A 25,737-nucleotide genomic window follows, 5' to 3' on the forward strand; every position below is an offset into this window, starting at 1 on the left:
CCGCTGCTGCCACCGCGGGCCGCGGGCCCCACCCGGACCCATCGCCCCAGCTGGCCCGTCTCCTCCCATTCTCTCTCTCTCTCTAGTTTCTCTCTCTCCGCCACTCCCGAGTCCCCGCCAGCAGCAGTAGCAGCAAGCACACTCCGCTTCCCCACTCTCCGTTCTCGCAAATCCATCCGCCTCGCCGTGCGCGCGCGGGGGCGCTAGGGGTCTGGAGATCTCTCGCCGCGCTCCCAAGATCCGGACCGATCCGCCCGCCGCCGCATCCTCGTGCGGGGATTGCGCGCGCCACCGCCCGATCCACTCCCTCCCGCGGCGAATAGGCGGGACGCTGCGAGTGCGCGGGTAGCCCGGTGCCCTGCTCGCCTCCCGCGCTCGCCGAGCCGAGCAATGACCCGGCGTGACCAGCGGCGGCGACGATGAGGCGCGTCGCGTGGTGGGCGGCCCTGCTCGTGGCCGCCGCCGCCTTAGTTGGCGCCCGAGGGGACAGCATCCTCCCCGCGCTCGCGTTGGCGCCCGAGCCACGGCACGACGACCGGTTCGCGCTGGTTCCTGTTGGCGGCGGCCGCGATGGCGGTGGGGCCGCGGCGGGGCTGCGCGGGGAGTTCCCGTGCCAGACGCACTCGGCGAACTCGAGGACCTGCGAGGAGCTGAACGGCTCCGGGTCGTTCAACACCACCTGCGTCATCAGCTCGAGCTCTTCGCTGGACGGTGATCTGTGCGTGTACGGCGAGGGGAGCGTGGAGATTCGGCCCAACGTGAAGATCATCTGCCCCGTCAGGGGATGCTACATCACCGTCAATGTCTCCGGAAGCATCAGGATCGGCGAGCATGTCGAGGTGATTGGGGGCTCAGTTAGCCTTGACGCGGCCAATGTGTCCTTGGACCACCACTCGACCATCAACACCACCGCGCTCGCCGGGGAGCCCCCTCCCCAGACGAGTGGGACTCCGCACAGCCTGGAGGCGGCTGGTGGAGGACATGGTGGGAGGGGCGCGTCATGTAAGGTGTCCAATGACACCAACTGGGGAGGCGATGTGTATGCATGGTCGACGTTGGCGTGGCCCTGGAGCTATGGCAGCATGGGTGGCAGCATGTCTGCTGATCAGCAATTCGGAGGGTATGGTGGAGGCCGTGTCATGCTTAGGGCGAGGACCTTCATGAATATTGATGGGCATGTGCTTGCTGAAGGTGGTGTTGGCAGTCTCAAAGGAGGGGGTGGGTCGGGCGGAAGCATTATAATACATGCTTTCAAGCTGTAAGATCTACATTACTCAAACTTATGCCTGTTTTACTATGAGTTGCCATGTCAATCTAAATTCTCTAGCTAATCAGAAACTTTGTCGTATTTAGTATTGGTATATGCTTGGATAACTGATTCTGCAGTTATCACCAGCGAGAAAAAGCCACTGCAGTCGTCAGGCGTTTAACGAGGTCATTCTGAACTTTTGGGGATTCTACAATATGACACTCACCTTGTTGTCTATCTTTTGGACCAATGTGGCCTTATTGTTTTTTCTTTTTCTTGACCTCTCTCTGCTGTTCTCCTGAATCATGAAATCTTCGTAGTTGTGACCACCTTGGCCTATTTTGTGCGTCATTCTGCCGTTTATGACTTTATAGGCACCTGGAAGGTTTTCCAACTTGTGGTTACAAAGAAGAAACTCTTAGCAATTAACTTGAAGAAAGTTTAGTTGACCACAGAAGGAACACGTGATACACAATGATGAACCTGTTCTTTGCTTTATGAGAGGAGCTATAGGCAGTCAACTTTGATCTAGTCCTCTCTCCGTACATTGATCAGAACATGATCTTGTCAGGTGATCGTACCAATAGGTTGAGTCAGACACAGGTACACAGCGAGCAATGCTAAATCGCAAGACCAGCATTTAATTGATGAACCAAGCAGCGTGACCTCCATGGTGTCATGGTCAATGAGGCAATAACTGTTGCAGCATTGATGACGTGCATGCTCTGCTGTGACCATCTGTGAGGTTCTGAACAATGCCAAATCAAAAGGAACAACCTCAGTTCATGGGTGTTCGTGTTTGCTTTCTCTGGGAGATATATGCACCTGAAGGTCCCGCTAGGGATGAAGAGGAAGAACGTAAGGGTCGTTTTGTCCAATGTCACAAACTTCAGTGGTGGATCCATCGATGTCATGGTATTTTGTAGAGTCTCAAGGGTTTGTAATGGCAGTTTTCAGAGCCTTATGGTTGCAGTGGCTTTTCTCAAACTGGTTGATGATTGCGGTGCCATTTACCCATATATTTCCATATTTATTTTATTATATCATTTCCTGTCAGTTCCAATGGTATTTGTCACATAGATAAATAAATGCGCATCTGTTGTTCTGAACAAGGCTGATGTTAGCTGGGCAAGCCCCTTCATGCAATTCCTTGGTTGCTGCCTTGCAAGCCAGGAAAGTAAGGGGTGGCTAATACCTGGTGAATTGCTTTTGGAAATCATACCATACTAGTCAAAGGCTTAGCTTATTTGCTGAATTAGTCATATATTCTGCCTGAGTTTTCTCATTAACCTAGTTTTTCCTTGGAAACATTTTGATGTGATGCACACTAAGAAATTTACAGCTTTGGTCTGAACCACAATGTCTATTTTTAGCATAGGATGGATCTGCATGCTGCAGGATTTGGTTGGAAGTACACAATTTTTTAGAAAGGATATCTCTTTTTGAAGAAATGAAAGTGGAAAAGATATGAAGTTTTTGTGACTTTTAGCCAGGGTTCATGGTCAACCCAGTAATTGTTTCTATAATTATTAGTGTAAGTACAAACTTGACCCTGTCAATATATTTGATATTCATAAACATTCCCCTCTTCTTAGATACGGAAATGGTACAATAAGTGCTGCTGGTGGTAATGGATGGGGTGGTGGTGGTGGTGGGAGGATATCCATGGATTGTTACAGCATTCAACAAGATCTAGAAATTACAGTTCACGGTTAGTATTTTGTGACCTTAGTTTTTATGCAAAGTGTTGTGTAGAAAAGATTATCTGTCATGAATGAATGAATACAAGTAACATTTTGTGTGATGCATTCATTGATTGTAACACTAACTACAAATTTTACTCTGGGAATTGGGGATGTAGCATGCTGGTATGCCGTTTGCAGAAATAGCTCTGCCGACGCATTCTGTTGAATTGATTACAATAAAAAAATTATTTTGGTTGCTCACAATTAGATGCAGTGCGGTTATAATATAAGGCAATGGTCAGAGTATGCTCAATTTCACATTAGTTATTAGGAGGGTCAACTTATGCTGACTTAGTTCAGGACTGTTTTGCATATCAATAATTGCCGCACTGTTATGTAAAAGTATCATTCTCCCATACATAAATGTAGGATTGAGTGCCAGAGCCTCAGCGGTATACACGTTCAATGTACAATGTAAGCTTTATGTGCCTATTATCAGTTTAGAGGAAAGTCTCACTACATCTTTTGCAAGAAGACATATTGAGGTAATGTCTTCTCATTGTCTTGGTTAGTTGAACTTAGGAATTAGGAACTTAGGATATATGTGGAGCCCTAATTGTTCTGCTAAAACTACCACGGGTACCTTATGGACTGAATAAGTCCATGGGCCGGTCATCTTTGTCTTTATTTTTTTTGGCACAAATGTTGTTAGTTTCTTGATCTCTGTATTTTCCTTTTCCTCTCATTCTTTTATTTCTTCCTTTCTACTGCCCATCTTGGAATTGTATGGGGACAGTTATTTCTTTCTCCTATAATACAAAAACGTGCAGCCCTCCTGCTCGTTCAAGGAAAAAAACTATATCCATGTTGCCTTTTTTGTTGTTGTTTATCACTTTTTGCTACACATTGCAACAAGTCAAAGTTTTTATTGTCCTATTTTGGGCAACATTGATCACAATTATGTATTTGTGTAGAACTGTGACCATCAAGTTCGCTACGATAGGAAGAGATTACACCCAATCCCTTTGTGTGACTTTGGATTCTTGGAAATGTTGGTGGGTTTGGGAAATAAGAGTTTTTTTTCTCAAACACGCAGGAGAGCTGCGTATTTTTATAATAAGAAGATGATAAAGGGGGTGGGGTGGGGGGGTAAAGAACCCCTTACTAGAACCACACACCCACACTCCCAAACAACAGGGCTGAAGAAATCTCGCCTTTGACAAAGGACGACCAATCTGGGACCTGACCTTAAGCTAACCTGCTTCTAGAAGCGGGTTATGCAGCAACTTGATGCCTCTCGCACCAGCTGCACTCCATAAATCCAACTCCTCGAAAGATACAGCGAGAAGGCTTAGAATGTTAGGCGAGATCACATCAAACACACACCGATTGCGGTGGTTCCAGAGGGTCCAGGCACCAAGAAAAACCAAGGAGTTGAAGCCCTGCATAACCATACCACTAGTTCGGGAAATAACAGGTAGGATAAAACATTTCCAATGTTTGGCTCAGGGGTTAGGGAAAAGAAGGTAGATTGGGAATGGGATATAAGGCCACATTTCCCACCCATTCAAACCCATGGTATGAGGAGGGATATGTTTGGGATAAAGATGAGAAGCATAGAAAATTACATATTTGCCCTTTATTATATTGCTGCTCATTGGTTGTTTCTTTGAATTGAAAGGGTATCCTCATTATTTGTATTGTTTTTCCCTATCCCTATCCCATAACAAACCAAGCAAAGGATTTGGAATAAAACCTTATAACCCTTTTTTCTTGAACTACGCAGGAGAGCTGCACATCATTTCATTAAGGTAGAAGAAATAGTACACGAGTCTGGGTAGAAATCTTATAACAATATCCCATACCCGCGCAACGTAACCCTATTCTTATCCCATTCCCTTTCCTACTAGCTATCCAAACGCCACCTTGGGGTAGGACTGAAGTTAATTCATTTCCCCTACTAATCCAAGTGATAAACAACAATAAAAAAAGCCCTTAGATATCACTGTTATGATTTCTTGTTATCCATTCTCAGTGTTTGATAAATGTGTGTTAATACAATGTGTGCTTTTCCTTTCCTAACCTTTTCGTTTGTAATTCCTCTTTCTGTCCGTCCTTCATTGATATCATTCTTTTTAAAAACACATCAGGTGGCCAGAGTTTCGGGTGTGCTCAGAATGCTGGTGGAGCAGGTACAATATATGATAGTTCATTACAGACTCTGAAGGTGAGCAATGGAAATTTCACAACACACACCGAAACTCCATTGCTTGGTTTTCCAATGACTAGACTCTGGTCCAATGTGCTTGTGGAGTGCAATGCACGAGTGCTGGTTCCCTTGTTGTGGTCTAGAGTGCAGGTTTGTTTCAAGAGCTGATTAACATCTTATTAATGATTTCCTGTTATGTTTATGCGTATGTAGATCTCTGAGGTTCTTTGTTGCATTTATGCCACACCAATGTCCAAATTTTTTTAATGGATATTTCCACTTTTATAAGAGGTCAAACTATAAGACATGCAGCAGTCTAATTCTAAAAGTTAACATATCAAATTTGGAATGCCCTTTGCAACAAGCTAATACTCCCCCCGTTCCTGTTTATAAGGCATGGTATGACATGGCACAGTCTCCCAAATTAGACTTTGACCATTCATTTATCTTATATTATTTTGTTTATGGTTATAAACTTATAATCATTGAAAAGTATATTTGATTACAAATCTAACCATGTCAAATTTACATTACAAAAATAAAAAATTGTTGGCCAAATTATTGGTCAAAGATTGTAAAATTTGAATCTTGATATGCGTGTGCACCTTATAAACAGGAACGGAGGGAGTAGCTTGTAAAGTGGTACTAGATCTTTGGGCTTTGAAACATAAATTATCTGGATACTAATTAAACTACTACAGCCTTACTGAGTTTGATTGTTGGCTTCTCCTTTTGGGTGCACCATTGTCAACTTTCTGTTACATGGTTCAGTGAAACAATTGTGCAATTACATACACTGAAAATTTCACTATATTGTTTCAGATTTGATCTAGCAAAGAATATCAGACATTCTCAGATTTGTTTAGTATGCTATTTCCAGAATCGTATTTATGTCCATTGATTCCCTTTACCTGATCATTTTATTGCTTCCTATATTCCTAGATTACCATTCTCTCTGTTGCATAATAGCATTTCTAATGGTATATTTGCTCTCCTGTCACTATTTTCTTATTGTCAGGTGACAGGTCAAATTAGGCTACTTACTAAGGGCAGTATCTGCTTTGGGTTATCAGAAAATCCAATATCCGAATTTGAGCTGGTCGCTGAAGAGCTTTTAATGAGTGACTCTGTTATAAAGGTAAAATGCTCATTGCCTTTAGATTTTTTCTTTCCTTTGATGGGTTTCCTAAGTAAATAAGTAATTTTCATATGAGTAAAGTTCATGGCCCGTCCTTAAATTTGTCCGGCGGTGTCACTTAGGTCCCTATATACTCTTGAATTGCAGATCTGGTTCCCTAAACTTAGCCTCAGGTGTCATTTAGGTCCCTATACTCTTATGCAGGTCTGACCCCCTAAACTTAGCTTCGGGTGTCATCTAGGTCCCTATACTCTTAAAATGCATTGTCGTCCAACCAATAAAGCATAATAGGACTCAAATATTATGCTTTTAAGCATGCCGTTATTTTTATCGCCCCCTTTTCTCACTCGTTTTGTTGCCCCTTCAGTTTCTCTCCATATTTCATTAGGTAATTCATGGCGCTCATAAGCCCCTAATTCTAGTTTGGGAATTGCAGGTACACTTTAGTTATGTTTGAACAATCTTCTAAGAATAGAGCATGACTGTATGCATACCTAGCAAGCTAAGATATTGCCACCAAAGTTAACATCATCAAAGCTTCTTGGGTTCATGCTCATCAATATTATGTACATTAAGCTATACCTATAAAAAGTTTTTAACAATTTAATTGGGATGATAGTTTATTTTTAGAGTACAGGGACCTAGGTGACACCCGAAGCCAAGTTAAGTTGCTAGATCTGCATTTTGACAGTATTTGGACCTAAGTGACGCATGAGGATAAGTTTAGGGAGCTAGATCTACAATTTCACGGTATGGTGACCTAAGTGACAAGTTTAAGGACTGGCCATGCACTTTACTCCTTTCATATGCATACATCAGGTGAGCGACAGTTGAATGTAATTAATTTTATAAATATGGACTTGGAAACACAGCAATATCTATGTAAAAGTTCGTCAATGCAGCATATATCATAGCTGTCCCTTTTTCATATGTTGGATAGTATGTGACATGCTAGATGCCTAAAGTTGTCCAATGCTAGTATATTACCCACTGAATTTATGCGGCATTGATGCTTGTAAAAGAATATGTGCTGTATTGGGTATCCTTGATGCATTCTATGGTTACTTCATCAAAATATAATTTTAATACCTTTTTTTGTATTCTTTATTTCTCTTATGGAAGGTGTACGGAGCTTTCAGAATGTATGTCAAAGTGCTCTTGATGTGGGATTCAAAGATTCAGATTGATGGCGGGACTAAGGATGTTGTTCTTGCATCTATGCTTGAGGCAAGAAACCTTGTAGTCCTCAGGGTATGTTGGTTGAAGCCCTTACCGAATCTTTATTTTAGCAATTAGCACTGGTGTTCAGTTTTCTTTTTATTACTGCGGCAGCATGGTTCCGTGATATCTTCCAATGCTGATTTGATGGTCTATGGGCAAGGACTTCTTAACTTGAGCGGCCCTGGCGATGGAATCAAAGCTAGGCGACTGTTTCTCTCTCTATTTTACAACATTGAAGTAAGATTGTAGTATATGCACTACCTACATTGTTTTCATAGTGAAATGTTACTATGCTGAATGCTATAAAGTTTTTCTCTGTTTACTATTCCTTCTCCGAAGAGCAAATGATATGATTTATACATTATTATGCTAAGGAATTTGATGTGCTTTAGCTATACTCCTAAATCTAAATCTGTTATTTGGTTTCGTTGATGTGTGAGTATAATAAATTTTGAACTAAGTTGAATCCAGAAGTTAGCAACAGATGAAGCTTCCAATATTTTATTCATAATATATCTGTACAGTTTACACAACAGATGAAACTTCTAATATTTATAAACCTCATTTAATATGTCTGTTTATTAATGTAAGACGGAGCTTCTTTCTCATGTAGTGTTTATAATTTTGGGCCACTTGAGAACATGGGTAATTCAACTACTGAATCTACTTTGTAGGTCTTCTATTCTAGAAGCCGTATAAGTTTATTTACTAAAAAAGCTTAAGCCAGGAAACATAACCACATAGGCCTACAAATTAATGCTGGCATTGTAGTGCTGATTTTCTCTCCTGCATTTTCAAAAAAAAAAATTGTAGTGCTGATTTTCATGACAATAAAAGATTCAGTGCTCTGAATTCCAATAACTTAAGGAAAATGTGGTGCGTATCAGTTTTTGTGGTAATAGAAATATTTTACCTGCTTGTTGACATTATTTATCTGTTTATAGCTAGTGAGTCAGGTAGATTCAACTTAAAGAAGATGGTTAACATATAACATATGCAAGAGTGTCAGAACCTATAGTTGCTTCTTATGCCATGCAATTTATTTTTCTTATAAATGGCATTCTGCACCACTCATAAGTAGTTGTTTAATTTTTTCATTGTGCTGTGTAATATTACCATGGCACACTGATGTATAACACCCTTGGTATACTGGCAACTTCCTTAACTTCCTATTCTGGTATTTTATGTACTTAATCAGCTGAATTAAAGTATTACGGATTTTGTTGAGGTACTGTTCCTAAAATATTTTCCTCTACATGTTTCGATTGGCATCAAGTAGATCTTATTTAGTTCTAACCCCTATTGCTACTACTCCCTCTGGCTGAAATTAGAAGCGTCATTCCCCTAAAAAACAAATTATAGGGTGTGCACATATTACAAGATTCAAATTTTATAGCTTTATCATCAATTAGACGAAGTATGTATGGGTTTAGTGCCACAGATTTTGTACCACAATAATTATATTTTAATTTACATGCCTATGTTAGTAACTAGATGTTTCAAGAGAAATTTGTGGTCAAAAGTTCAATTAAAATACCATGCAAGGGGAGGAAGTACCATTTGGGCACATTAGCGGACAACTTGAGGACTTAATGATTAAATTCACTTTCCATGGTCATTCTTAACACGTTTTCATTTTGGTGTGCTTATTATCCAGCTAGTTTAAGTTATCATATCAAAGTAACATGTGGTATTTTGAGTTTTGTTCTTAAATATTTACTATTGGGGAGTTAACCATGTGTCGGCATGTGAGCAGGTTGGTCCTGGTTCCCTTGTTCAGGCTCCACACGATGAGACTGTTCAAAGTAGCTTGTAAGTTGTTACCCCACTGTGAATTCATAATCTTTACTTCCTTCTAAACAGCGAATATGATAAGATATTTGTGTTAACCAGGGATGCACTTTCACGCTGTGAAAGTAAAACATGTCCTAGTGAGCTTATTACCCCACCTGACGATTGCCATGTTAATCGCTCCTTGTCGTTTACACTGCAAGTAAGTATACTTTATTCTGATGCTCTTTTCCTTGGCACATGATTTTTTATAATATAATGAACAAGTTTGCTACGATTCTACCATGTTTTCTTTTCTAAGTATATTGCCGCCTTTCCTGAATGCTTAAGCTTTTGGGTGAAACGCTCATGGGGTCCTTATTGCAATACCCAAAAAGCTCCCACAAGGTGGGGTCTAGGGGAAGGAAATTTGTTGGCAGCCTTACCCTCTCTTATTTTGCTAGGAGGCTGATTCAAACCTAGGACCTCCACATAAAAGTGGAGAGCACCAGGCTCACCCTTTTTCAGTAATGCAATTTTAAGGGGGAAAAACCTGTTATCTAGTTGGATGCTATGTTGCAGGATTGATGTTACCTTAATGTGAGGGGTGTGTCGGAGTACATTGCCCACCTTTTCTTTCAATATCATAAACTGGTCGGTTCATGAAATACAATCTCTTGGGACTAGATAATTTGTATCATAATTGTCCTATTTGTGTTATTAGTTTATGATACACTGCCTCACCAAGGTTCTTTAGGGGTGATATACCTCTTTCCTTCATGAAATCTTAACGTGGTTCAGTTCACTAATCGGACCTGCTGATAAAAAAATGAAACTAAGTTCACCTTTCATCATAATCACATGTTTGTAGAATGTCTCAAGCTAAATTGCAGATTTCATTTGCTCTGTAGCCATCTTAAGCTTTTTTTTTAAAATTCTTTTGGTGCAGATTTGTCGGGTTGAAGACATAACTGTCAGTGGCATTGTTAGGGGAAGTATAATCCATATTCATCGGGCAAGGACTGTGACCATTGCGAAGGATGGCACCATTAGTGCCTCAGAGTTAGGTGATTCTGTGTTTTTGTGTAATAATTAATAAAGGAGCAGGAATATGTCCTGTCAGTGTCATGACTATGTTAACCAGCAATTTGAATTCTTTGACAGGTTGCAAGGAAGGCATTGGAAAAGGAACATTTCTAAAATATGGAGCTGGAGGTGGCGCTGGGCATGGAGGCCGAGGTGGCACGGGTATTTACAATGGAATGAAAAGTGATGGAGGTCTAGCATATGGTAATGCTGATCTTCCATGTGAGCTTGGAAGTGGTAGTGGTGGTTCTGCTGTGTCAGCGGATAGCACTGCGGGTGGGGGATTAATTGGTTGGTGCCATCCTGTCCTTTGGAATCTATGTTCTGCATATTTGTTTCCTGCATTTGCTTCTCTTTGTTTTCCCATTTTTCCCTTCATGATGTTTGGTAGCATCCTCTGAGTTTGCTTTCAGCATAGTTTCTTTCACTATTTTTTTCTCGAATACGCAGGAGAACTGCGTATCATTGTATTAATATTAGAGAAAGGAGTCATACAGAGACCCAAACACACACACACACACACGCCCACTTACTGACTGAAACTAATCACCTATGACTGAGATTCTTTCACTATTCAGTGTGCGACATGCATCATGCAGTGCACTGGGAACAATATTCTTTCTGTGACATATCTCCTCCTTTGTAGAAGTGCATTTGGTATCAAACTTTTGAATAAATTCTCTGCTCTAATAGCTGATCATTTTTCACTATTCAGTCATTGGGTCCATGAAATGGCCACTTTCAAGGTTGCTAATTTATGGCTCAATGAACTCTGATGGTGAAAGTCATAGAGGCACAACTGGAAACTCCAATGGGACTTTTAAAGGTGGAGTTGGTGGTGGTTCTGGAGGGTCAATTCTATTATTTCTTCAATGGCTTCTGCTAGAGAAAAACTCATCATTATCCGCATCTGGTGGCAATGGAGGTGTATATGGTGGTGGAGGTGGTGGTGGTGGTAGAATACATTTCCATTGGTCGAATATTGCTACTGGAGATGAATATGTTCAGATAGCTTCTGTCAATGGTACAGTAGCATCAAGGTATGCAATTCATTTGAAATGGCAAGTCGAGTGAAGTAGGTTTCGTGCTTGTCTTGTCACTGCATGATCATTTCAAACTCTTTTTCCTTAGTGAAAACAAAATCCATACCTACTCACATTTGTGCAAGAATGCTACATAATGAGGATTGTAGTTTTATTTGGTTGTTCCAGTTACAACTTTCAGTTGTGATACTTTATGTATGAGCTGCTTTTTTTTTCAGAAATGTTTTGTTGGTTATTTCCACTGTTAGTCTTTCCAACATTATGAATTGCAATGCCATATATGCTATTAATGAAGCACATATATTCATCACATCAAGACAGCTTCCGACATAGTAGAGTACTAGAGTTATTTTATAGAATATTTCTATAACAAGTATAATATTGTAAATATTCTCAGAGCATAGTATCAAAAAACAATTAACAAAATTATATCTTAGAAACGACACTTGGGGATAGGGATGCAAGCGGGTTTATCTGTGAGCCCACAAATAGGTCATTTTTTACTAGGCTCTGCCACGCCAAAAAATGACTATTTGCGGGCTCGCGGGCAAACCTGCTTGCGTCCCTACTTGTACTTGGGCATTTCTTTGTGCTTGCTTGATCTGTAATGTGAAAGGGGGGGAATACAAAAGCCTTTTTTCTCTCCATATGCTTGCTACATAAAAGAATTCCAAACACATGGTGGCAGCAAATTCCAAGATGTACTCTTTAACAAAGCAACCACTGCCACCTTGAGTTTTGACAGAAATGTCATGCTTAAAATATTACTGGTATTGCAAGGGTTATCCAAGTATGCCTTTGTCAGGAACTTCATCATGTGCACTACGCTGAATTAATTGTTACTGAGCCAATAAATCTTTCTGACAATTCATATTACTTTTCTTTTGTGTAGTGGAGGATCTGGTAACAACGATGGACATTTTGGACAAGATGGAACCATAACTGGAAAGAAATGCCCCATGGGTCTATATGGAACATTTTGCACCGTATGGACACTAAACTTATATTTCTTTGTTTGCATACATGTATTCCATGTGACATGTTGCAACAAGACATAGGACTTAGCATACTTAGTGCAGACCGTTGTTCGTTTCATTTAAAATTTAGACATTGAGAACAGTTGTGACCTGTAAGTTAAAGCTTAATATTGTGGGGGTGGTTTATGAGGTAGTGTTGGGAGGGTTGGGGGGGCATCGATCTTCATGCCCTAGAATATAATATTGACTTGGTTAACACACTGCAATTTTGTGCATGCTTTCCTTAAACTAGCTGATTGCTTTATTTGTTCATTATTACTGATCATAGTTCATTTCAGGAATGCCCAGTCGGTACATATAAAAATGTTACCGGGTCCAATTCATCTCTGTGCAGTCCTTGTTCTGTGGTTAGTCTTCCAAACCGCGCTGACTTCGTATATGTAAGAGGTAGGCCTTCATGGTTATTTATAATCAGTATTGATGTTACTTTCAATATCCTGATGTTGAATGCATGAAACTAAACATTTGCTGTATTTTGCTAGGTGGTGTTACCGAGCCACCCTGCCCATATAAGTGCATATCTGATAAGTACAAGATGCCAAACTGTTACACACCACTCGAGGAACTTATGTATACTTTTGGTGGTCCATGGTCTTTTGCAATTATCCTTTCTTTTACAATTATTCTTTTGGCACTTATCTTGAGTGCTCTAAGAATTAAGATTGGTGAGAGTGATATCACCTACCGGGCAACAAATGCAATCCACAATGATGGATGTTCTTCTTTCCCTTTTTTGCTTTCTTTGGCTGAGGTATACTTCTCATTTCATTCAATATATTTTCTTTATTACAAGCTTTTATAGAATAACTGAAACTTAAGCATTGAACAAATTACTCCTTGTATATAACTTTGATTACTATCAATTATTTATTCAGTAGTACTTGATCCTGTGGCTACCTTCTCATGGTTGTACAATTCATGGATTCACATATTTTAGAACTCTAAAGTTGATCCTGATTGGACAAAATGAATGAATCCATCATGAGAGATATATGCTCATATGTACCTCAAATATGCAGTTATGGAGAGATAAGCATATGCTAAATTTGCTTTAAAAAGGAAAATTATCTGAATGACTGCAAAAAACAAAACATAATTGGTGTTAAAGTATACCCAGAAAGTACTCTGGGATTTCTATCCCATTTTGTTTAAGCATTCTTACATATTGTGATTGTACTGATAAATAGTGTACCCCTCCTTTGTAGGTACCTGGGGCTAGCAGGGCAGAAGAAACACAGAGCCATGTTCACAGAATGTACTTCATGGGACCTAATACTTTCCGGGAGCCCTGGCATCTCCCCTACTCGCCTCCTGATGCAATAATTAGAATTGTGTAAGATTTTCCATCTTACAATTATAGAATAGCAGTGTGCCATTTGTATTACTTTTATTTACAAGAAAGTTATTCTCAAAAGCCCATACAGTTTGAATTTATTTACTTGTAGCTAGTGATCAGAAAAAGATTCTGTAGTTTTTTTTGTTCAACTAAATTTTTGCCATCCGTTTGTCTCGGTATTGCACACTTGCCACCAGAAATTTTTTTTTAACTGCATATTGCTTTCTTTTCAGTTATGAAGATGCTTTCAACCGATTTATTGATGAGATCAATTTGGTGGCTGCATATGAGTGGTGGGAAGGATCAATACACAGTATACTTTCTGTTCTGGCGTATCCTTGTGCCTGGTCTTGGAAGCAATGGCGCAGAAGAAAAAAAATCCATCGTCTTCAAGAGTACGTTAAATCCGAATACGACCATTCATGTCTTCGTTCTTGCAGGTCACGGGCTCTCTATAAAGGCTTGAAGGTCAGTAATCATGTTACATAAATTTTATTTAGCATTATCTAAAAAAACTGATGTCATTTCGTGTAAGAACCAGCAGCAATGTTCCCAATCTTGTGCTAAACCAAAATGTCTGGTTTGCTCTGCTGACATGGTATGGTCTTTTGTGAGCTGGTCAATAGCAGCGGCAGGAGCTCAGGTGCATGTAGCGGGAAGTTCCTGCCGTGAGACAGAGTCCAGATAGATATGTAGGAGCCCTAGTCAGTTGAATTAATTGTTAGCTTACCACAAAGTCCTTAAAGGGCCTTAGTATTATGAGCATGCTTTATCTGGTATTAGGCAAGTTATGTTATTTACTAGATGGGATTGCTTGGCAAGTTAAAAAGTTAGTTTAGTTACGTTATCGTGTGGGTGTTGTTTAGGATTCCTGAAGCTATAAAGGCAACCTTTGTGTTGTTGGTTTAGATCTAGCAAGAAAGCAAGTGCAAACATTAGTCTACCTTGGTCAGGGTCACCTGGTAAGCCAGGGATCAAGCCCTGCAAATGACCTAAACGGTGTCACCATTAGATGAAGCAAACACATTGTTGCCAGAACTTGTTCTGCCCAGAACTAGACAAATATCTGCGGACTTTCATTTTAATGAATTTTTAACTTCATTCTGAATGGCAAACCTCCACATTCCTGATGGGATAAAATATTGGTACCACTCTTTTGAACAATCTTTTAGTTAGCTTGTTAACCTATGATCACTACTGTATTGGAATTGAGTTAAAACAACTTCCTTGCGGACTTGTTTTTTGTATGTATATCATAAAAGATATAGTGCACAGGTAACTGTCTGAACTTGGCAGGTTGGTTCAACTCCAGATTTGATGGTTGCTTACATAGATTTCTTTCTTGGGGGTGATGAGAAACGACTTGATGTAGCATCCACCATACAGAAGAGGTTTCCCATGTGTCTAATTTTTGGTGGTGATGGAAGCTACATGTCTCCATACTACCTGCATAGTGATACATTGCTATCAAACCTTCTTGGCCAGGTAAAAATTCTGAATTTTTGCTGTTAATACCATCCCTATTGTTTGTCATGACTCGTGATCAGGTTCGACATTCTGTTCCTATTTCTATTCTCCCTTGTATATACAGAGTACACTGACCTCTTTGGTTTATGGTAATGATGATTTCAATATTTTCCACAAAGCATAACCAGTACCCAAGAAAAACTAAACCATATCCTGATGCACATGTGTATGATCCTGATGTTTTTTGTTGGCCATCGAGATACTCTAGGCCTCCAAGTTTATTATTCATGAGTATTCAACATCTTGTCATCTTCTAGGTGGAGAATGTGAATAATTGATCAGGATGAGATTTATTTGATGCATAGGGACACACATCTTGCAGCATTTATTAGAAAATTTAATCGTTTTGGATCTCATATTGCATATTTGTTGAGCTTTTATGTTGTTGATATCAAAATATTCGTTGGTGTTTTGATGAACATGCTAAAAAAGTGCAGCATGTTTTGTTCAATCACCCTGTATAACGTCGACTTTGTTTTTTTAGTATGTATCGACTGCGATCTGGAACAGATTAGTCGCTGGTTTGAATGCCCAATTGAGGACAGTAAGACAAGGAGGCATCCGCTCAACTTTGAGCCCTGTTGTTACTTGGATCAACAGTCATGGGAATCCCCAACTTGAGAGGCATGGTGTTCGAGTGGAGCTAGGGTGGTTCCAGTCCACTGCTTCTGGATATTACCAGCTAGGTATTGTTGTAGCTGTGAATGAGAACTTCTACAAGAGTCTCCACCCCCACGAGCATGGCCCAGAATTCGGTGAACGCTCGAGGTTTGAAAAAATTGCAAGTTATAATGTCTTTTCTTAGAGAATGTTTTACTTGCTATTTAATGCTTATATAACTAGAATGCCTTTAATCCTACAGGAAGAACATTGCAGTTCTACTTCAGGATTTCAATCAGGCAAATCAGGATCAGCCTTGCACAAGCTATGCTGTTTCTAGGAAGCGGTTGACAGGTGGAGTGAATGGTGGAATCATAAATGAGGGAACACTCGAGTCACTAGATTATAAAAGAGACTATCTCTTCCCTTTTTCATTGTTATTGCAAAATTCCAGGCCTATAGGCTATGCGGTAACTACTGGACCCATTATTTTAAGTGCAAAATGCGCTCATGCTGGATATGACGATCACCATGACTGAAACCATGCTATAATATTGCAGGAAACATTGCAGCTGCTCATTTGTATTTTACTTCTGGGTGATTTTTCCATCACCCTGCTCATGCTTGTACAGTACTACTGGATATCTGTTGGAGCTTTTCTTGCCGTTCTGCTCATTCCCCCTCTTGCTTTGCTTTCACCTTTTCTTGCTGGTCTCAATGCACTTTTCAGTCGAGGACCAAAACGATCCTCTGTGACCCGTATTTTTGCACTTTGGAACATTACTTCAGTTATAAACATTGTAAGTCTTCTAACTTCTGTCTATGAACTATCATGTTTATTCACATGTTACATATTTCTGTTATTTCCTGCTGTGATCAGTCAGAATTATGTTGCATTATATAACAATAATTATTACTGCATGCTGTTACTCTAATCTTGTGAGCATATAATCTTCACCTATTTGAGAACTGAGGATAGCTCACTGGTTAGGATCCTTGTGGTGGACTGCACACCCAGGTTCGATCTCAGATTCGGCTTGAGTGCACATCATGTTGGTGCATTCCAATGTAAATTGCATGCTCACTCTATATGAGATTAGAATCTTGTTAGATGTGTTCTAGGGCGTGCCCATGTGTGTCTGGTTGTGCATGGGATGGGCATGAGTGCCTCCAACTTGGACTTGAAAAAATGTGTATTAACTATTCCACTCTATTTGTTTGTAAATACACATATGCATGCAACATTACAGGCCATTGGAGTTTTAACCATATTAGTTTAATGCAGATTGTATCAATGATATATGGTGCTTTGTATTTTTGGCTCTCTTCTTTGGCGGTGTCCTCAGTGCATCATGTATACAACGCAAAAAGGTATGGTTCCTCCTATTCCTGAATGGTGATATTGGAACAGCATCCCAGCATTCACTCTGTAAATAAAAACAGCAGGGTTCATGTTCTGGTTGTTGGCCTTGCTATGCTACACTATGAAATCTAGTAGTCAAATAATTCTTAACTAATTGTAGTGATATTTTTGTTTTTATACTCCAAAAAGAAAATGCTTGTGATCAAGGCTAGTTGAGCAGTTGTTGTGCTCAAAAGTGAGTACTTCAGAAAAGTCACTGAATGAATGGAACCTATTAGATACCATAATTCAATTGATTGGACGGAACGGCCGATTTGCTCTTGTTTTGGTGCTTTGGATGAATTTATTGTGGAAAAGATATAAAAACTCTGAACACTCAAAAAACTCGGAGTGTAATTTAGGAAGTTTATTACATAGATTGTCTAGGGATAGATAGGATTGCAGGAAGAACCCAGCCGCCCTTCCTCAGTCACCGCCCTTCCTCCCTTCCTTTTAGGGTTTTTCTTGCTTGATTACAATGGATGGTGTGTCTAGGCTTTTATAGCCAAGCCATCTAACAAACTCAATCTAATATAAACAAACTGATCTCCTCACAACCTTATCTCCCTAACTGATCTTATCTTTAACTTATCTTGATCTCTAAACAAACCTGATTTAAACTAGACATCTGCTAGCTTGTGCTGTTGGATCTGGGTTAGGCCGCCCGATTTGCCAAAACACTTGATTCCTTTGTTTTGCCAACTTCACCTACCGTTTGGAACAGAGAAAAACACCAGCTGCTTGCACAGGAAAGGATCGATTTCCTCGACATAACACAGTAAATAAAATATCCAGTCTGAGCTAATCGTTTCGGGTTAGCCCGAGGCAAAGAGAGATAGAAGCTTTCTCAGGTTTGAAATCCTATTAGGGAAGAAAGACAACCAGATAAATTAAAAGAAAAGAGCACGCCTGACGAATGAGCATTGACTGCATCCTCACAGGTGTAGCTTGCTGCCATTTCCCCTCCTGCTTGCAGTTGTTGCCTGGTATCCCCAAGGCTGTCACTCCAATCTGGATCGCTGCCATTTTGCTCCTTGAACCGCAAAGGGAAGTAGAAGAGAGAGAATGAGGTTTTGACTGGATAGTATTTGTGGCCCATGTCATTGGTGAATGGAGAAGGATGGATGTGTGGGACAAGTCCATGCAGTGCCCACACATGTCAGATTCACATCAACTAACAACCAAATGGAATTAATTATTATGGGCTGCTGTTCAATTGATCCTATATACTAATATTCTAAGGGCCTGTGTGGCATGGCTCCAACTCCACAGTTTTGTACTCCAACTCCAAACTCCAGCTGGAGCTCTGAGCTGAGCTGTCTGTTTGTGGTGTTTGGCTAGAACGGTGCCCCAGCTCCAGAAAAGAAAATTTTGACGCTGGATTGCCATTCTTGCCCCTGGTTTGATGGGCCCACCTGTCATTCTCTCCATCCCTATTTTTCCTTTTCCTTTTATTTATTTATCTTCTTCGTCAGCTCGAGGGTCACCCACACCCCCGCAAGGGCATGCTCGCTCCGCTGGGGGGGGGGGGGCATGGCGGCGGCGCAGGACATGACCTGCTTGGCTGGCGGTGGGACAGTGCCGGCGCAATCTCCTCGGCCGGTGTGACGGCGGCGGCGCGGGATGGGGCAGCGCGGGGGGGGGGGGGGGGGGGGTGGGGGGGGGTTGTTGTTGTTGGCACGGCATGGAGCTGGCGCGGGTGGCTCGGCCGGGCGGCGGCGCACTGGGTCCAGGCAGGGTGTCTTTGGGCGCAGCTCCAGGTCGAGGAAAAGGATAGGGAAGGGGATGGCGGAGGGAAAGGGTGGGGGGTGGAGGTTGGGCAGAGCCGCGGAGGCCACCCGGCGACGGCGTTAACGGTTGCGGGCAGGAGGCGTCGAATGGGCTGGGAGGATAGGTTTGGTGTCGGTGGTGTCGAGAGAAAAGAAATGAACGTTTTTTTGTAACGAGTGGCAGTGGTGGGTAATTACCCTCCAACTCCACGTCTAGGTTCATATTGGATGGTTCTGAAGAAAATGAACTACAGCTCCACTAACTCCATGGAGTTAAGCTAATCCACAATTGGTGGAGTTAGGGTGTTTGGCTGGCTCCACTTAACTCTGGCCTGGAGTTTGGAGTTGGAGCCTTGACAAACATGCCCTAAATATGTTTTATGGTCCAATGCTTAGTGATAGTATAGGCCTGTTTGTCACAGCTCCAGCTCCAAGATTTTCTAGGCCCTGTCATTCGTATCCAGAAATTCTTGGAGCTGGAACTGTGGGAACATTGAAGATATTTGGTTCAACAATTTTGTTATTATTTTGTTTTAGATATATATGTTCAAACCACTTTATTTTGTTCTACAAACTCCAAATCCAGCATGGATCTTGCAGCTAGAGCTGGCCCTGTTATGTTTCCTTGCATTCCAAAGTCTAAACAGATCTTCCTATCCATTTCCTGTATTTTTTTTATTCCTCTGTTTGCCACTACATCCCTATCCCTTTCCTTTGTTCTCCTCATTCCCTATCCCTTTCCTGTGTTCTTCTCAATCCTTATTCCTCAGTTTCTGGTTCCTCCATTTCAAGCAGGCCCTGACAGGAGGAATTTTTCCATAGGACACTAAAAACTTCTAGCATAAATTCATAGTTGAACCTTTATACGAAGTGCAGGAAAAATGATGAGCAAATTTATTTCAATAATTTTATTGACACACAGGATAGTTTTGTTGTTTGACTAATAACATCCTTCAAAAAATAGAGGAAAAAATACCAAAATTCAGTGGAAATTATGCACATCTTATTTTCCTCTGTCATGCATTATGTGGTCATCATCCTATTGAATTTGGAGACGGGCTATACCCAGGATATGTTCAAGTACTTTTAAGTCTGTACTTTTGGTCCCATGTGGCTGCATTCTGGCCTGTTTACACATTCTCTGGATTTTTTATTCAGATTCTGAATGTCTGTTTTCGAGTTATTCTTCCAAAAAATACAAAAGGAACTGACAAGATATTTTTAAGTTTCGATTTTCATAAACGTTTTTATTCTCCAAGGATGTGTAATTGATATGTTTGTTCTATGTAACCTGTTCAGCTTCAAGAGTAGGGAAGACAATGAATGGTGGATACTACCTGTTATTCTTTTTCTTATCAAGTCACTGCAAGCTGGACTCGTTAACTGGCATGTTGCGAATTTGGAGATCCAGGACTATACATTATTTAGTCCCGACCCTGATAGATTCTGGGCAATGTAGCTGCCTGCTGCAAGCTAAGTGGCAGAAAGTATCAATTGGTTGAGCTGACAAGCAGCATTTTATCTCTTGCATCTTCGTCAGCCCATTTCTGAATCTGAAGAATTGGTCTGACTTGCTAGACCTGGAACTTCCTCCTATTTCTGGGAGCTCTCCAGCGTAGTTCAGATATGTGGTAATTATTTTCTTTCTCAGTTTTGCATCTTGGTCGTGTGTTTAGGATAGGTCTATTGCCCCATGGGAAGCAGATTTCTACATTTTCTTTGGTTGAAATTAAATCGGTGGAGTGTACAGCAAGAAGCCAGTGATTGGAGTTATAGTGGTGTACATTCTTGTAAGTAATAGTAAGCTCAGTCGATTCAATTGTAAACAGTAGGGAAGATTTCTGGTTTTGGAGTTTCATGGTCGAAATCAAACTGAGAAAGATGGACTTTTCTCTTGAAGGAATAGGCATACAGTATTAGTTTGCATCCACTTAAGTATTAAGCTGACGTCATGAGATGAGCATGTCAATTGATGTGTGCCTTGTGCGAATCTGGTTAGCACAAAATATCAAAATTACTGCAAACTTTACCGTAAGGCCCCGTTTGGATCCCTTCAAAATAAAGGAATTGGAACTATTTAATGGAGGAGCCTATTTGTCTTGGAAGGTGGTATTTCACAACTTTCCAAAGTTTACATATAAACCTATCTTAAATTCATGGGGTATGGGGTGGGAGATGGAAATTGATTTTATAGATCCTCGTGCTATGTTTTTGATATGCAATTTATAACACGTTCTTCGACTTTTCCATATAGCAGGAGTGTAGCACATAAGTATCTCTCTTGTATGACTAACAATAATATATAAATATACAAATATATTTCACGTACAACTATATTAGCTTAATTAATATATCTAAATTATGATTGTTTGAATGGAATTCAATTTCAAGGATCCAAATGGGGTCTAATTGTTCCAAAGAGAATTGTGGAAAACTATGGTACAAAGATATGCCAGGTGTTGACCTAAAAGCAAAAGCACTTTTTCCGGTCCTAACCTATTTCAAGCCATTGAACATCAAAGGAGCTAAGAAAAACACTGAGATCAGAGAAAATTGAAGGTACCTATTTCAAGACTTCGAACGCCAATGGGCTAAGAAAAACATTCTGAGATCAGAGCAAATTGAAGGCCTGGAGAGGTGTCAAGAATAGTTATGGCTACCGCATCCATGTGGAGTGTCATACTTCCACGGGTTAATTATGGTTTGTTATACGTGTAATGATTAGACCACCTAATTATATCTGTGATATTGATATGTGTTATCGTGGGTTGATTTTGGCTGCAGCCTGCATATGGACTAGCTGAACTTGTGTTGTCATTGGTGGTAACCTCACCAAAAGACAGATGGCGACCACACAAGCCATCAGACAATGAAATAAGATTATTCAATCCCACACATATTTTCAACGAAAAAGGGATTGTTTTATCATTCCAACCAAATAATGGGAACCATTCCATTTTCAAAAGTAGGGATGGATTCACCATCTTGCTCCTTCCAACTAAACAATAGGAACCATTCCATTTTCAAAACTGGTGATGGATTCATTCCATCCTGTCTTGCTCTCCGACCAAATGAATCCGAAGGGAGCGAGGTTCCATATTTGAACGTCTAGCAAGATTTTAATGTTTCTGATGGTGGTTTGGGTCGGACAGCATGGATAGAGTCTTGGATGCAGTGCCGAACCTTTGCTTCACAATCAGAGGGGGCCAATCAAGTGGAGGGGGCAGATTGGCTATATTTGGTGTTTAAATGGTAGAATTAAGTGTTTCTTAAAGGATTTTCGGGGGGGGGGGGGGGGGGCGCCATGAAGCTCCGCCCCTGCTTGGACGAAAGATTTGTTGAGCCCAAGGAAGAGGACTAAGTAATTTGATGTATTTGAGATTTATTTTTGCTTTTATTTATGAGATTTGCTAGGTTCGAGGTGAGTTGGACATTGTAACCGTGTAAATAGTAACATTTAAATTTGTTGTAACATGCGTATCTTATCGTTTCAACATGCTAAGACTATCAAAAACGTCATATATGCATGAGTCTTGATGCATGTTGCAATAGTTATTTGTATTTGTGGCATTCCTTATTCAGTTTCCAAAGGTATTATAGCATGTTGCAATAAGTTACAATTAGGCATTTTTGGATTCTATACTTGATATCTTATTAATTGAATGGCAGAGATCCTGTCACTTATATTTTTCTTAAAAGAAAGTGCTACCAGTAAAATCTAGTTAATTTTGGCAAAATTATCTTGAGACATTAGCCAAACAACTCATAAAGTCAGGAGACTCTGCAATGTGGCACCCGGCTATCATACTAGATGTAAACGGTTTTGTAAAGGGTTAAAAACATGGTATCTATATTTTTCTAGTTCAGTTACTTCTTTTTATTTTGTAAGTTCAATTATTTTCCTAGCTCATGTACAAGACCTCTTAATTTTGACCATTACACAGTATCACAATATCACACCCGAACAGTTTGGCTGAGCTCCAATTGATTCAAAATATGCGTGCTGCATTCCTCTTAACTTTAGAAAGAGCTAATTTAGCATGTAAACATTTAAAGCAGAACTGCTGGTGTCAATTCAGCAGATGATATTTCTGGAATAGCATCTTAATTGGTTTATGGAAACACTTCCTTATTTTTTATTGGCAAATGGCTTGAACATCTGGAGAGACATTTTTATAGCTTACATACATGAACGCCAGGCCATATTCAGTAAGGAATATAATATACGGATTGTTACAAGACACGTGCTTCATTTTTCAACTTATCAAGGAGCTCGTCGACAGATGAAAGAATTATCCCTGCTTTTCTTTTCGGAGGTTCATTGACCTCAATGACCTCCATATCTGATCTAATATCCACATTGAGCTCTTCAGGGGTAACTTTTTTAATAACTTTAGATTTTGCCTTCATTATGTTCGGCAAAGTTGCATATCTTGGCTGGTTCAGTCTCAAATCCGTGCTGGAACAAAGAAAAAAAATCAATGGTTAATACAATTTCTGAAAGGTTGCCTGAAAAGATTGTGCAGAAGTGTTTCTTTATTACTTCTCCAACATAGAACAATTAAATGAAAACAACATATTGAAATGTATTATGGGCCCTACGTGATCACTGCTGGCAAATCAAGGCAGATGGTTTCAATTCCACCGTCAACCTCTCTCTCAACAGTAGCTTTTTGTTTCTCTTTGTCCAATAAAACCTGCCAAATTAATACAGTACTTTTGAGTACAATTCTTTTATCAAGCAAAATAAGGGCATAAGAAATCGGAAAATGAACCAAAGATAGATCCAGTAGTTAAGCACAATTGGATATATGAGAATAAAGAATAATCTTTAGAATTCTTTTTCTAAAAGTAATTTTAGAATTCAAAAAGGTAACAAAGAGGTGATCGCGTATTAGTCCACAAAAAGAAAACCAAAGTTTCTAGGGATCAAATAGGGTTCAATAGGAGTTGAAAATCATAAGAATTAAAAGTTCTTCCTATAATCTAAGTGCAACTAAAGAAAATTTAACAGCACCACAGTTAGTTCACTAACTAACTACTCACTAAATGAATAAGAAACAACAATACCTTGGAGGCAAAGGTTCCCTGTGGCCACTGAAGCAATCCAGCTAGCATTTGTCCTGTTTGGTTGCAATCGTCATCAATTGCCTGTTTACAAAGAAAAGACTCGGTAACATGAGGCTATCAGCAGATATCAGGGGCCGAGCTGCACCACGAGCTGGGGGTGCTGCAGCACCCCCTTGGCCAGAATTACTAAAATTACCCATATGTATTAGCTCACAACATTAGAATAGACAGAGCATTATTGCTCTTTGATTTTAACTCATGCTCTCTCTTCTTGAGTTCATATCCATTGGTCATTGTCGCTTTTCTCAATCCCAAAGTCATATCCTCCTTCTAGGTACCAATGGCATGTAGCAGCACCAGCACATAGCACCCCCTTAATCCCATTCCTGGATCCGCCACCGGCAGATATACTGTAAAGGTAAACTTGGTGATTCTAGACAAAATAAGATACTAACTCATTTCTTTTCCTCATTTATTTGTGATATGAAAAAAGAATCAGTTGTTTTCTACATAATACATTTTGGTCGGTGTTCTATTTGCTGAATTTCCAACAGTGGAAACCAAGGGTTGTTGTGCATAGCAGCATAAGTATATTGCATAAGGGGCATCCGCACATCTCAAAATCCTACACCCTGTGCTTGGTAACAAAAGCCCAATGAATCAAATGAAATCAGAACAGAGGTCTGAATAAATTCAGGCTTCAGCTGCAACCTATCATACCACAGTTGTGAAAGATACAGAATGAGGAAGAGAGCTTTACCAAAGCAAGCAATCATGGATTCGAACAACTAAGCTAAACCCAAACTTTGCAAATGCAGTCGAGAACAGACTAGATATGCCTTTCAACCCCATATACGCCATCTTATTGTCAAAGAATACAAAGAAGAATCAATCTAAGTTCACAAAAGCTCAAATACCCTACAACCCACAAATTCCACACATAGCCTGACAAGCACATTGGATCCAAGATGGAGAATTGCAATGTTCTCCTCCCACCTAACACTGCAATCTAGAAACCATACCTTTCTCCAACTCAGATCGAACACCCTATTCATCAGTCTCCAAACCCATAGCAGTGCGGCGCAAGACAAGATAGAGCGAGCTGATACCTGCTTGCCGAGGATGACGAGGCCGGGCTTCTCCTGGAGCGCGACGGCGCGGAGGATCTTGGCGACGGCGAGCGGGAGGAGCGGCCGCACGGGGTCGGGGTCGTGGAGCACGTGGACGGCGCGGTCGGCGCCCATGGCGAGCGCGGTGCGGAGCGTGTCGGCCGAGTGAGCGGGGCCGATGGTGGCGGCGACGACCTCGGCGGCGGCGCCGGCCTCCCGGAGGCGGAGCGCCTCCTCCACGGCGATCTCGCAGAAGGGGTTCATGGACATCTTGACGTTGGCCGTCTCGATGCCCGTCCGGTCCGGCCTCACGCGCACCTTCACGGCGTAGTCCACCACCCGCTTGACGGCGACCAGGATCTTCATGTCGTCGTCGGCGTCGGCGGCGGCCCCTCTCTCCTATCTCTATTTACTGAGAGAGTGGGAGTAGGCAGAGCAGGGGATGGGCACTGATGAGCTGCTGGCGAAGCAGTTGCGAGTTCGAGT

The 25,737-nt window shown here is 40.9% G+C and overlaps 2 protein-coding genes across 2 annotated transcripts; one reads left to right on the forward strand and one right to left on the reverse strand.

The window, feature by feature from the left end:
* Nucleotides 1-94: 94 nt before the first annotated feature.
* Nucleotides 95-21,002, forward strand: LOC117862371 (uncharacterized). The gene is made up of 22 exons (XM_034745825.2): nucleotides 95-1,258; nucleotides 2,845-2,960; nucleotides 5,085-5,293; nucleotides 6,162-6,281; nucleotides 7,404-7,532; nucleotides 7,614-7,739; nucleotides 9,259-9,314; nucleotides 9,396-9,495; nucleotides 10,222-10,339; nucleotides 10,437-10,649; nucleotides 11,074-11,398; nucleotides 12,294-12,387; nucleotides 12,717-12,825; nucleotides 12,921-13,189; nucleotides 13,644-13,771; nucleotides 14,008-14,242; nucleotides 15,071-15,259; nucleotides 15,786-16,069; nucleotides 16,164-16,371; nucleotides 16,462-16,701; nucleotides 17,187-17,272; nucleotides 20,372-21,002. The coding sequence occupies exons 1-22, from the start codon at nucleotides 420-422 to the stop codon at nucleotides 20,529-20,531; spliced, it is 4,353 nt and encodes a 1,450-aa protein (XP_034601716.1). The 5' UTR covers nucleotides 95-419; the 3' UTR covers nucleotides 20,532-21,002.
* Nucleotides 21,003-23,180: 2,178 nt separating this feature from the next.
* Nucleotides 23,181-25,737, reverse strand: LOC117865614 (electron transfer flavoprotein subunit beta, mitochondrial). Its single transcript, XM_034749837.2, has 4 exons — nucleotides 25,252-25,737; nucleotides 24,143-24,223; nucleotides 23,675-23,769; nucleotides 23,181-23,531 (listed from the first exon to the last, which is right to left on the reverse strand). The coding sequence occupies exons 1-4, from the start codon at nucleotides 25,615-25,617 to the stop codon at nucleotides 23,306-23,308; spliced, it is 768 nt and encodes a 255-aa protein (XP_034605728.1). The 5' UTR covers nucleotides 25,618-25,737; the 3' UTR covers nucleotides 23,181-23,305.

Source organism: Setaria viridis, chromosome 7 (genome assembly GCF_005286985.2).
Source record: "Setaria viridis chromosome 7, Setaria_viridis_v4.0, whole genome shotgun sequence".
Classification (NCBI taxonomy): Eukaryota; Viridiplantae; Streptophyta; class Magnoliopsida; order Poales; family Poaceae; genus Setaria; species Setaria viridis.

Excerpts from the sequence above, each read along its gene's own strand:
- LOC117862371 (XM_034745825.2), top strand. The coding sequence starts at position 420 with ATGAGGCGCGTCGCGTGGTGGGCGGCCCTGCTCGTGGCCGCCGCCGCC. Across the intron at positions 10,340-10,436 it reads CATTAGTGCCTCAGAGTTAG|GTTGCAAGGAAGGCATTGGA; the intron begins GTGATTCTGTGT and ends ATTCTTTGACAG. Across the intron at positions 14,243-15,070 it reads CTCTCTATAAAGGCTTGAAG|GTTGGTTCAACTCCAGATTT; the intron begins GTCAGTAATCAT and ends TGAACTTGGCAG.
- LOC117865614 (XM_034749837.2), bottom strand. The coding sequence starts at position 25,617 with ATGAAGATCCTGGTCGCCGTCAAGCGGGTGGTGGACTACGCCGTGAAG. Across the intron at positions 23,770-24,142 it reads AGGGAACCTTTGCCTCCAAG|GTTTTATTGGACAAAGAGAA; the intron begins GTATTGTTGTTT and ends TTAATTTGGCAG. Across the intron at positions 23,532-23,674 it reads GATTTGCCAGCAGTGATCAC|CACGGATTTGAGACTGAACC; the intron begins GTAGGGCCCATA and ends TCTTTGTTCCAG.